Here is a 12,176-nt window from a genome sequence, read left to right on the forward strand (position 1 = left end):
ACTTATCAATAGTTACCTTTCCTATCTACTAAAGTATGTGCCCCCCCACCCAAAGTTCAGTCAATTGCAGAACTGGCTGGTTTCACAAGAACCAGGATCCAAACATTCATAAAAGCCTCCTACTCTTTAATGGATTTCCACCGTGAATGGATCCAGAGTGCCTTTCCCTTCCCTTTGTTATACTTGAGCAGTCTTTTGTCTTTATTCATAGCCAGGGTGATCTCTTGCCTGCTGTAATGTTCCCTTTATCCTCCAAGTAGTTTCCATCATTTTGCCTTTGATGGTTTTCCATTCAGTGTTTTAGGATGGGGCAAGGGTAGAGTATAGACCCTTGCATTACCTTACCAGCTGACGAGAGAGGGGTAACAACTCCCTTTTGCTTGAATGGGTCACCACTGAGACACATTACCTCCTGGGGACTAATTTCTACTCCAAGTCCATAAAGAATATTTTCAGTATAAGACATATTCCCTTAACTATTCTCCATACACATTTTACAGTGATTCTGAATCTCTACAGGTTATGAGCTTTCTGTAGATACCTTATATGTTAGTCTTTGTGGATAAATATTCTGTAAGACTTGTTTAGCAGTGTGAGTTTGTTAGGTTTGAGGTGAGAGTTACTGGCAAAGAACATGGGACTTTTTGCTAAGGGGTCTCTGGGTCACAGTATTTCAGCAAGGGATTGCTCCATCCTAGCCCATCTTCTCTATAGGATCCTGTTGTGAAATCATAATGCTGGATTTCTAACATCAAATTAATTTCCACAGCATATGGGCCTGGATCCTATTCTCATTGAAAACAATAGAGTTTCTGCAACTGATTTTAATAAAATGTCAGACACCCATGATTTTGACTTAAATTCAGTAATAAGCAGAAGGAGATACTCGGCTACTGTTTCTAAACATGGAATTCATACTGCCAAGGAAATTTCCAACTTTTCTCCAGCATCTCTTAATCTACTCATATAGCGTCCATCAAAGTAATCATTTTAACTATATATACTTAGAGTTGTTTTCAATGATAAAGTAAATGTTTATATTTCATGACAATTCCTGAATAATATTCTTTAAAAAGCTGAGAGTGAAGCTTTGGTCTTTCAGCACACTAATCTAATTTCAAATACCACTTGGATAGTTAATCAATTTGTTAATAAAGGTGTAATTTTAATAATTATTCTGATTACACAACTTCTGCTTTCTCAGTGGCTACGGATACGAACTGCTAATTCCAGAAACTTCATTAAAATTTGTATTGCTCATCAGAGGCATTTCCTACTTTCAGAACGTTTCAATAAAGAGGACAAACACAGAAATCATGCTGAGCGCCATGACAAGTAATTGAATGACTAAGAGTACAAATATTGGATAATATTGTTTATAAACAAGTTACTTATTACTTCCTTCATTACTGTCAGCTTCATTAGAGCATCAGCTACTTTTTTCCCCAACCATGTATTTATCTCTTTACTCTGGTGTTTTATAGTCACAGTTGCATTTTGTCTTATTCTCACATTACTTATTTTCATTTGGATACAAATAATCTAGCTTTTGCGATATTGACATCATAACAAAATGTTACTTAAGTGTGAATTATGCTGCTTAGCTGGTACCGTAGCCCCTTGTGCTCTGAGGCTGACAGGCCTCATAAACAAGAAGGGGGTTGATTTGATGAGGTGGCTCTGGAAGCAAGGCCTTCACTAATGATCAGCAAACTGGGTCTAAATTCTACTTTAAGATTTCCTGCATACTGTGGTAGTCCAGTACAGCAGAATGGAAGTTTTTGGTGATAGTACAATCAATACAATAATCTCTGTCATATTTATTTTTATATTAACTTCAGTTTATTTTAGGCTGTCCCCACATTTCAGTTTTCAATGTGCTGCTAATTTTTATATTGATCACACTTTGTTGCAATTTAGGAGCTGTCACAGGGAAGTTAGAGATTTTGGCAGCTAGGTAAAGGGCAGAGACAGAGGGTATGTCTACACTACCAGATTAGTTCGATTTAACTTAATTCGAATTTGTGGAATCGACCTTACAAAGTCGAATTTGTGTGTCCACACTAAGGACACTAATTCGACTTTGTGAGTCCACACTAACGGGCCAAGCGTCGACATTGGAAGCGGTGCACTGTGGGAAGCTATCCCACAGTTCAGGCAGTCCCCGCTGCCCATTTGAATTCTGGGATTTCCCCACAATGCATGCTGGGGGGAAAAATGTGCCGAGGTGGTCTTGGGTAACTGTCATCATTCAACGTGCTTTCGGACGTCTCAAGGGGAGATGGAGGAGCTTACTGACTCGCTCGGATCTCAGCGAAACCAATATCCCCATTGTTATTGCAGCTTGCTGTGTGCTCCACAATCTCTGTGAGAGCAAGGGGGAGACCTTTATGGCAGGATGGGAGGTTGAGGCAAATCACCTGGCTGCTGATTACGCTCAGCCAGACAATTAGAAGAGCCCAGCGGGAAGCGCTGTGCATCCGGGAGGCTTTGAAAGCTAGGTTCCTCAGGGAGCAGGGTAACCTGTGACTGTTCAGTTTCTTTACAGAGAAGCTGAACCTGCCCCTGCTTCAGTTACTGTTGACTTTCTTCTGCGGTTACATACCCCGTTCACCACATTTCCCCCCTTCCAACAGATGTTTAAAAATAAAGTTAATGGAACATTGTTAATTAACAACGTTTTCTTTATTAATGAATTCGCGTTAAAGGGTTGAAACAGGGACGCAGACTGTGGTGGGTAGGGTGTGCAGTGATGTTAACACCGTTTCTACACTCGAGGAATGATAGGCTCCTGCTCCTAGAGCGGTCTGCAGTGCCGGACTGGTTGTTTCAATGGAGCCTGCCATCCCTCCTTGTCGGGACTCTGTGTGCGGGGGCTACATGACCTTGTGGCGGGGGAGGACGGTTACAGATTCCCCTGCTGCGTGGCTCTGTGGTCCGGGACAAGGACCACTGCATAAGTTCTGTAACCGCCCTCCCATGCCACAAAGTCACATACCTCCCCACCCACACAGAACATGGAAAACACCTCCCAGACCGACCAGGGTGCCTACTGACTGCACTGTGTGTGTGACCTGCTGTTGATCTTGCCCCCGTGTCTGTACCCTGGTAAAGATGACTGTCCTATGCAATTAACAACCCCCTTCCCGCTCCCACCCCCTTCACAGACAGTCTTCTGTAGAAAAACTTGATGGAAATAGTAATTAACAGCAAACTACTTTTAATAATCAACTACACAGTTAGGGGATGAAACTGGGATTGGGGCTTCGGTGAGCCAGGAAGGGAAGGACTTCTCAACATTTAGGGAATGAAAGCCTTCTTGTATTTGTGCACTCTGCAGGGGTGCAGTGACAGTTTTCACGGCCCCTGTCGCCCCTCCTTCTTGTTACTTTGGGTGAGGGGGGTTTGGGACTTTGTGGCGGGGGAGGGCGGTTGCAGATACAGTGCAGGGGGGCTCTGTCCTCCTGCCTGCAGTCCTGCAGAACATCCACAAGGCGCCGGAGCGTGTCAAATTTTCCCTGGGCATTTCCTGTGTGGCTGGTCAGAACATCCAAGCTCGGACTGCTGTCCAGAGCATCAACAGAGTGGTGCAGTGTGGGATAGCTCCCAGAGCTACTAAGGTCAATTTCCGTCCACACATAGCCTAATTCAACATAGCCATGTCGAATTTAGCGCTACTCCCCTCGTCGGGGAGGAGTACAGAATTCGAACTAAAGAGCCCTCTAGGTCGAACTAATTATCTTCCTGGTGTGGACGGGTGCACGGTTAAGTCGAATTAACGCTGCTAAATTCGACATAAACTCCTAGTGTAGACCTGGCCAGAGTTTGGTACTCAAAAAGGTTTGAGGGTGCATTGGAATTGTGGGATAAGCATATTACTTTGATGTTGCCACTAAAATGATCATCTGTGAACTATTTAGACATTTAATTTTCCACATGGTTTTCCCTAACTTTCAGAGTAAACTCCCTAGTTAGATGACTGGAGGTAGTTCTCAGAGCTATCTTTCAGGCTGTCTGTAGACTCAGGCAGAGATCATGGCGTCGCCTTATATTTGGTTCACATTATAAGGTTTAAACACAACCAAACTGGCAACAAGTGTATATTCCAGTGGAATCATAGACTGCCTTGAAGCAACACCTATATGGTACAGGAAGTGGTGTTAGGGAATTTGTTAGCTGGCACACCTTTCCCTTTAAGGTGGAGTGTTGCTGCAGGTGCTCTTGGATGAGATGTAACATGCAGACTCTGATCACTTGTAGTCATTAAATACCCCCTGGCACTTCTTAAAAGCCCTGGTGTGATGGACAAATTCTAGCTTGGTTAAATTCATTAGGCCAAATACTCTGTTGGTGTAAATGATATAGTTCCATCAACTTAATTGGACCTATGTTGATTTACACCAGCTAAGGATCTCTCTCACTTTGTGTTCCTAAATTCCCCCTGCAATTTCCTTTGGCCTCCGTATTATTCAATTTCTGTCATGTTCTTGTGCTGTATTTCTCCACAGAGGTGAATCACTACCTATGGTGTACATATCATTTGTACATGTTTGGGAGTGAAATCTTCTCTGTAAATGTGAAATAGCATTAATACTTTGTGCTGTTGGAGATGACAAAAGCTAAGCTCCCTTGTGTGCAAAAGGTAGCCTTGAGCATGTGTTTAGTCAACTCTGCGGGTCACTGTCATCCTTGTTTCCCAAAACCATAAACATTTGATCCACTGCAGTTCAGCATTATTCAAATCCATGTGAGTTTCCTCCCAAGACAATCTCCTGCCCTTTGATTTTATCATGAGGCAGGAGGTGGAAGGTTGCAGGATCATCACTTGATTAGTAAATTTGTATGTCACAACAGAATCCACATGCTGAAAAATTCAAAATAACAAGCTATGGCTGGAAAGTAACAATGTCTTTCCAAATGAATCAAGAAATGTCGTCTTAAGTGTTAAAAGTCAATATGTATTTTGGTTAATTAGCAGAAAACATAATGGTTATTTCTAGCCTCTCTTTAGACTCTCTGTTTAACCAGTCTATGTTGCAATGCTTGGCCGGCAGCATTTCTATTTATAGCTCTCATGGAACAGTCTTAAATTGCTTATTTTCTGTTTACTAAAGTCATCCCCCTTGTTACCATGGAAACTGTGGCAAGTGCCACAGCTTAACTGTTTTATTAAATGGATTGAAGGTACAGCTGCAAAACTTGAAGGGGCAGCATGTCCATTTTTATCTATAGCTCCAGCTGCCTTAAATATCACATTATAGCAAATGTTACCTTAAATATTAGGGGCCAGGTTCCGATTTCAGTTACAATGGTGTAAATCTTGAGTATTTCTTTTTACAGTGGCAATACTTCTGATTTATTGTGGTGGGACCCAGATCAGGATCTGTCCTTAAAAAATTAAACTGCCTGTCAAATTTCAGTGATTATTACATTCAAATGGATCAATTACAGATGATGTTCTTGTTCATCTTGGGAAGACACTTGCTCCCAGTTGTATTTGTGTGAAGCTTTTAGGAGAATATTATCTTATTGATAATCACAGTATTGTTGGAACCACTAATGTAACACCAGGAATCAGAGGGAAGCTAATGACTTTGTCAAATATCAGTTTTCCAAGGAAAATTATAATGATGAACATAGGACAAAACTTTTAAATCTCTACTAAGGGATATGTATGTAAAAGGACACTGAATTTCAGAAGCACTAAGCAATCATACCTCCTGTTGAATTCAGTAAGAGTTGTCGTGGTCAGCATCTCTGAAATTCAGGCCTCTTGAATTAGGTCTGTCATCATGGACGTGGGTGCCTGACATCAGTTACTCAAGTTAGAAAGCCTTGGCTATAAAGGTTTGGAGATGTGTTTGATGATAGAATATGAATCACCAATGAGTATGATCAAGTTAAAAACAAAGGACTTGTTTCCATGAACATCATTTTTAATGCAAAATCAAAATGCCATTGTGAAGACCCCAAAATAATAATAGCTATATATTTACACACAAATGTTTAATAAGTGATTCTCTCTATTGTAACCAAACCAAAAAGCTTCAAAAACCCCTGACATTTAGGAAGCAAATGTGACCTTATGTTCTCCAGTAAGCATTGTGGTTGATGGGGTAGCTTGCTGGTGGCATTTGGTACTGAATACCTCCACAATGTGATGCTGTGTGTTTATGTTCAAAGCATTTCCAATGAATAAAAACCAGGGCACCACAAGAAAGTGGCAAATTACCTGAGAAGTCTTTTGGAACAAGTTCACATGATAAGCTATGAGAAGACACATTTCATCTGTGCCATAAATAGCCTTATTTAAATAAAAAATGCTTCATGTGTTTGGTGAGCAAAAGAAACAATCTGCAGGATTTTTGACATTACTGGAACTATTGATGAAAGAAAAAAAGACACTATGCAGATTTCTTTGACTTACATAAACTTCCTTTCTTTTTCTCCCTTCTTAGGGTCCACCTTCATTTGCAACACCCACATAATCCCAGTGAAAAATCAAGAAGGAGTAGCTATGATGTTTATTATTAACTTTGAGTATGTAACAGATGATGAGAATGCTGAGTCTCTCGAGAAGTTCAACCCAATATTGCCAGCCAGACTTGTAAACCGTAAGTAGGGGGCGAGCGGAGGAGGGAAGGGGAGAGAAAGCTATCATATAGCGCTGTTATTTTCATTGCAGAACAGTTTCATCCAAGTTATAATTTCAGATGTTATGAATTAAAAATATATCAATGGAGATAATTGCAAAGAGAATTTGCTACTCTTGACAATACTTACCGCTCGTATAACTGTGGTATAATTTTAACATACATAATGTTTTAGTTACAGGTTTCCACTACAAATGTGTCAATTTTGACTTATTGCTAAAATAGCGTATTTCAGTTTTTGACACATTTCAGCGAAAAGTGATCAAAAATATGAACTAAAGTTGAAAAACAAACCCAACCAAAACCACAATGTTATCCCCAAATATCCTACTTCTATTAAGAGTTGTTACCTTACCATAAATCTAGGCAAATGTATACTAAACCTCAGGGAACACTTCCTAATTAGACCTGAGTGTGTAATGGAAAAAAAATCCATTCTTATTAGTTCAAATCTTTAAGGGCTTGATTTTGTGCCCAATGAAGTTGATGGCAACTCACCTGTTGATTTTGGTGGTACAAGGATAAAACCCTACATTAATTTACATTGGCCATTCTCACATGCCTTTTGTGTTTTCATTTGCAAACATTTGAATTTTACGGAAATATTCATGGAAAGTTAATTAATAGCTGAATGCACAAGTATTCCCAGAAATTAAATTTTAAATTTGCGTGCACAAGTATTCAAACCAGAAGTACCTGCATGCTCATCTAATCAGGACATAAAAACAATCCATAAAGTAAAATATTTTAAAGATGTACATCAGATACATGTGAGAAATCATGAACCACTTGCAGATTGCCTGTGAACACAAAAAAAAGGTTAAATTCATCAAATAAAATTATTCATTGGGAATCAGTTGCTTATTCCTAACTGTGAGGACTATTAGACTGTGAAATAGCTGTGCAAAGGAGGCAATGGAAGCCCCATTGCTTGACACATTTAAAACCAGACTTCAAAGCAATAGGAGATACACTGTAGAGAGCAAACCTGCTCAAACAGAAAGATGCAATGGATAATCTAATAGGTTTTTAGTCTCTCTAACTCCGAGGAGTCCATGAATTTTGTTAGTTCAAACCTTTATAGGCTAATAAATCAGAGTCCCAATCAGTTCCACAGTTAGGGTTCATATATGGCAACTCAATGTATTGCTGCGACAGCACTGGGCTATATGCATAATGACATGTTTTACTTTACAACAGCTTAAATGTATTCTTCTGGCAGAGTATTTCAGCCTGAACCAGCGTTGGATAAATAAGTGTAGTTGCTATTCCTCAGGGAGAGGTACTGAGTGACTGGAAAGGAGGGTTCTAGTAAAGCAACAACAAAACTCTTTGTTTCTGCTACTCAATTATTGTATTTTGGGGCGCTCTATGCTCCCCTTCCCTAATGGAAATGCACACAAGGGTACTTGGGGGGATGGATAGCTCAGTGGTTTGAGCATTGATCTGCTAAACCCAGGGTTGTGAGCTCAATCCTTGAGGGGGCCATTTAGGGAACTGGGGTAAAAATCTGTCTGGGGATTGGCCCTGCTTTGAGCAGTGGGTTGGACTAGATGACCTTCCGAGGTCCCTGATATTCTATGATTCTCTACTTGAGGAGCCACAGTTCTACACCATCCTCCTTCAATATCACCAGCCTGGTGCCTGCAGGTCAGATATCCCTCAGGAAAGATAATAAAGACACCACAAATCTGAAGCCCTACTTGGTGTTCCCTATTTCCCCCACATTATACCCACTCCTTAATCCAGCAATATGGATACTCCACCACAGCAGTGATCCTGTGACTCCTCTGACTAGGGAACACACAATATGTAATAAAGAGTGCTGCTGCTCAGAAGCATAGGCCATCAATTATGCCTTTTCCAAAGTGGTATATGCTGCAATAGAATGATTGCTCCCTATTCCTCTCCCTTCTATCCAGGCCACTGCCCTATGAAACTGAGCTTATGGGTGTAGCAGGGATCCAGCAGCTAGGGAGTTGGAGGGAACTTCTCCTCTCTACGTAGAAGAGCTGGTCAGAAATTTTCCAGGGGAATGTTTCTCTGTTGGAAAATCCTGATTCATCAAAAGTGAAATATTTCATGAAAAATGAAAATAAAAGTTTTGGTAAGGTCAGAATATTCCATGTCATCCTTTTTGGAAAAAGAATGTTTTAATTTTTCATTTCAAAATGACTTCTTTTTTTCAATTTATATTATAAAATGATATAGAAAATGAAAAAATTGAAATTCAAATGACATATATTGAAATACTTTGAATTTTGTTTGTTCCTTTTTGGAGCAGAAGAAATTTTGAAATGGCACAACTTTCCAAAAAAAAAAAAAAAAAAAAAAATCTGGTTCCGGTAAAGCTCTACCATGTAGCTTTCATGGCCCATTTTCTGCAGAACTTGCATACATTTGCTCACCTTCACTTCATGCAGTCATTCCCTGAAGACTTTTCTCTAACACATTCAGCTCTTACTGACAGATTTCCCAGAGCAGATCCATGCTAGTACCTGCTCTTAGTGAGCCAGAACATGTTCTGGCAGTGACCACTATTATTGTCCTCATAGTCTGGTTGGTCCATTAACACTTGGAAAATTGCCTTTAGCATTACACTTAATGTGATAAAGGGACTTGGAACCTCAGTCCTCTAACTGACAAATAACCTACCCAACTCTTTCTGGATAGAAGGCAAAGAGGGGCTGGAACATCATTGCAAGTGCCCAAGGGAGAGCTCCCCCAGTCTAAGCACAGCATAGGAGTGGCTAAGTGGTCCTATGCTGCTTCTTCACCCCTGCAAACCACAGTGCAGGGAATTAAAGGGACTGTAGTGCACAGCGCTACAGCAATTCTGGATTGCTCCTGATTAAAGCTACCTTTGATCCCTTCCCCTAAGCTGTGCCCTCTGTGCTGCACCTCTTGGAAAGCCAGCCCTGAACCTCACCCATTTTCTGCCATGCATTATGTTGTGGTTAAAAAGTACAGAAAGCATGACATAGCTATAGTACCTGCAAGTCATTTCAAATGCAAAAGAGATTTCAATCCCGCTTTGGTGAGATGCACCCTGAAATAATGTGTTCACTAAGATTTGAGGAAGAACGTTTTGTGGGTAATACAATAATTGGATGTAAGTGCACAGAATGGACTAAATTCTTCCCTCTGTTACACTTGTACAACCCCACTGAAATCAATAGTGCTGTTTGCGTATTACTGTGGAGAGATTATTGTCCATCATTTAAAACTAGCAGAATGCCTATAATGGGACCTGCTTATAATGTTTTGCAAATTATTTACAATATTTATGAAAAATATTTCCTTTACTCTTCCTCCTTTTAAATACAATCAGTCCAAGCTGTATTTTTCCATTTTATTTATTTATTTATTTGATATAGTACATCTCAACAGAAGGTTATACTTTTCTAGAAATATTATCATTTAAATCCCATCAGGAGGTACAGTAATAGTTATACAAATTATGTCTGCTAGCCTCCAATACTATTCTGTGTCCATTTTATGCAGGGTATGGCTTTAGGTGTTTTGAATATTCTTTGCTTTACTATTAGCTTTCAATTGCAATTTTGTATTATCAGAATAAAACAGGACAGTTGAATTTTCCCCAGTGTGGCTATAAAGGTAACATTGGCTGGGGGTGTGGGGGTGGAGGGGTAGAGTGGTAGTAAGAAAAGGAATGTCCTTTCCCCTTCCCCCAAGATTTCTGGCCATCAGTTCCTGTTATCTGTCTGTAATACATCAGCACGTATACTTGGAAGTGTTCTGATGCCCCACCTGAAGTCTCGTGTACATTCTGTGTGCTTCAGAATGGCAACACCCATTTACCTGAATTGCACTTGTTCCCAGACCCAGCTGCGCTGCCACTCCAATCCTGAATGAATAGGAGCCAAATTCATGTGCGGGAAGCCCCAACCTTGTCAGTCCCTGTCTTAAAACTGTAACAAAGGGGTAGATATCGAGGGGACTCCCATCACTGTGAATCAAGAGGGCCATCCCTCGCTGGTCTTATTGTCATGTGCCCTCACAGCCTCCAAAGGGCAGATCCCAGGCTCACCACACCTCCTGTAAAATAATGGTTCACCCTGGCCTCCTTGATCCATCTTTGACCTCCTCAAGATTATTACCGCCGACTGCCCCTCCCAGTGTATAACCACCAATTCCAAAACCCTTCCAAAAGAGTCTCTACAGGACCCAGGTACTAGTTTGCTGATTCAAAAAGCTCCAAAAATGCTACCAGAAAAGCTGCCTTGAACAAGCCCACCTCTTGTCCACAATGACATAAGGGCTCTATGATCCACACCAGATCCCTAAGCATATTAACTGTGATGAGGTGACATGCATCCTTCCTGGGCTTGTTGCTTCAAAACCACCCCACTGGAAACCTCCAAACTAAAAGCCCACTACAAGGATCTGGGTAACCATTCAGCCTCCTGACAAACTTAAGGGCCAAAAGGTGAGTGGAAATGGTAGATGACACCATTTGCCAGGTTACTAATGACACCATGTAGTGCAGCAACCATTCCTCTATAATCGGCCATACTGATGACAGGCCCTCCCATTCCTGAAATTGCACAAAATCACTAACACTTCTCTCATAGCTCTGCAATGTTCATGGAGCCACCAATCTCTGTGCTATAGTGACAGCCGACATCTGCCAAGGTTCCACAGTGCTAGCAGCATCCATTCGGGTTCCTTGCTGGCTCCTGGTGAAATCTGTCCATCTGACAATGAGACAATGCATCTGTTATGCCATTGTTAACTCCAGGCACATGTCTGGAAGAGGAACAGATGTTAAAGCCTACACATTGTAGTACAAATGCCCTCACCAGACTCATAACACTGCGTGATCTGGAGGATCACTGCCATGATATCACACCAGAAACACAGCCTTTTATTAGCAAACTCCATTCCCCAAATTACCACTGCAACCAAAATGGGGGAAAAATCCAGAAATGCTATATCCTGCACTACTCATTTTTTAATCCAGGTGGAGGGCCATTGCTGGGTGGGCCACCTGCCTTGGTAAAATACCCCGAAACCTATACTTCCCAAAGCATCCAAATGGAACTTTAAATCAACCTCAGGCATCCATTCCTCCCTCTACAATCCATTAAAATGGCTCAGCACCCCACCCCCCCCAATCATCCTTCATCTCTCTAGTAAGTCGTAGAAAATGGTGAGGTTGAGTTATGCCTCCGGTGACCTCTGCAAGCCAGGAACAGAATGCCCATCCCCAGTGCTACCACTCAGCAGGCAAAAATAAGATGCCCAACAATAGATTGCGGCTCAGAGAGTGAAACTTTCCTGACCACTCTTCCTCCTCTGATCAAGCCCTGTAGTTCCTGAAGCTTTTCTGAGGGAGTCACCATATACCCACTAGTGTGTCTAGCTCAGTCCCCAGATAGGTCAGTTTAAGGTTCATCCGTTTTTAACTCCACTAGGACTATCCTCAGTCTTTTAGCCAAGGCCTGAAAGGTGTCTTGTCAGGCTAACACACTGGTCCGAATTCGCCCTGCCTGTGAACAA

At 41.3% G+C, this 12,176-nt stretch overlaps 1 protein-coding gene across 3 annotated transcripts in view; it reads left to right on the forward strand.

Annotated features, from left to right (window-relative positions):
* Nucleotides 1-12,176, forward strand: part of KCNH7 (potassium voltage-gated channel subfamily H member 7) — a 320,233-nt gene that overhangs the window by 179,248 nt on the left and 128,809 nt on the right. For all 3 annotated transcript variants that reach the window (XM_039495387.1, XM_039495388.1, XM_039495390.1), the window contains exon 3: nt 6,459-6,614. In XM_039495387.1, the coding sequence (XP_039351321.1) occupies nt 6,459-6,614 (156 nt within the window). The remainder of the gene's footprint in view (nt 1-6,458; nt 6,615-12,176) is intronic.

The sequence above is a fragment of the Mauremys reevesii genome, linkage group 11 (assembly GCF_016161935.1).
Source record: "Mauremys reevesii isolate NIE-2019 linkage group 11, ASM1616193v1, whole genome shotgun sequence".
In the NCBI taxonomy this organism is placed as follows: domain Eukaryota; kingdom Metazoa; phylum Chordata; order Testudines; family Geoemydidae; genus Mauremys; species Mauremys reevesii.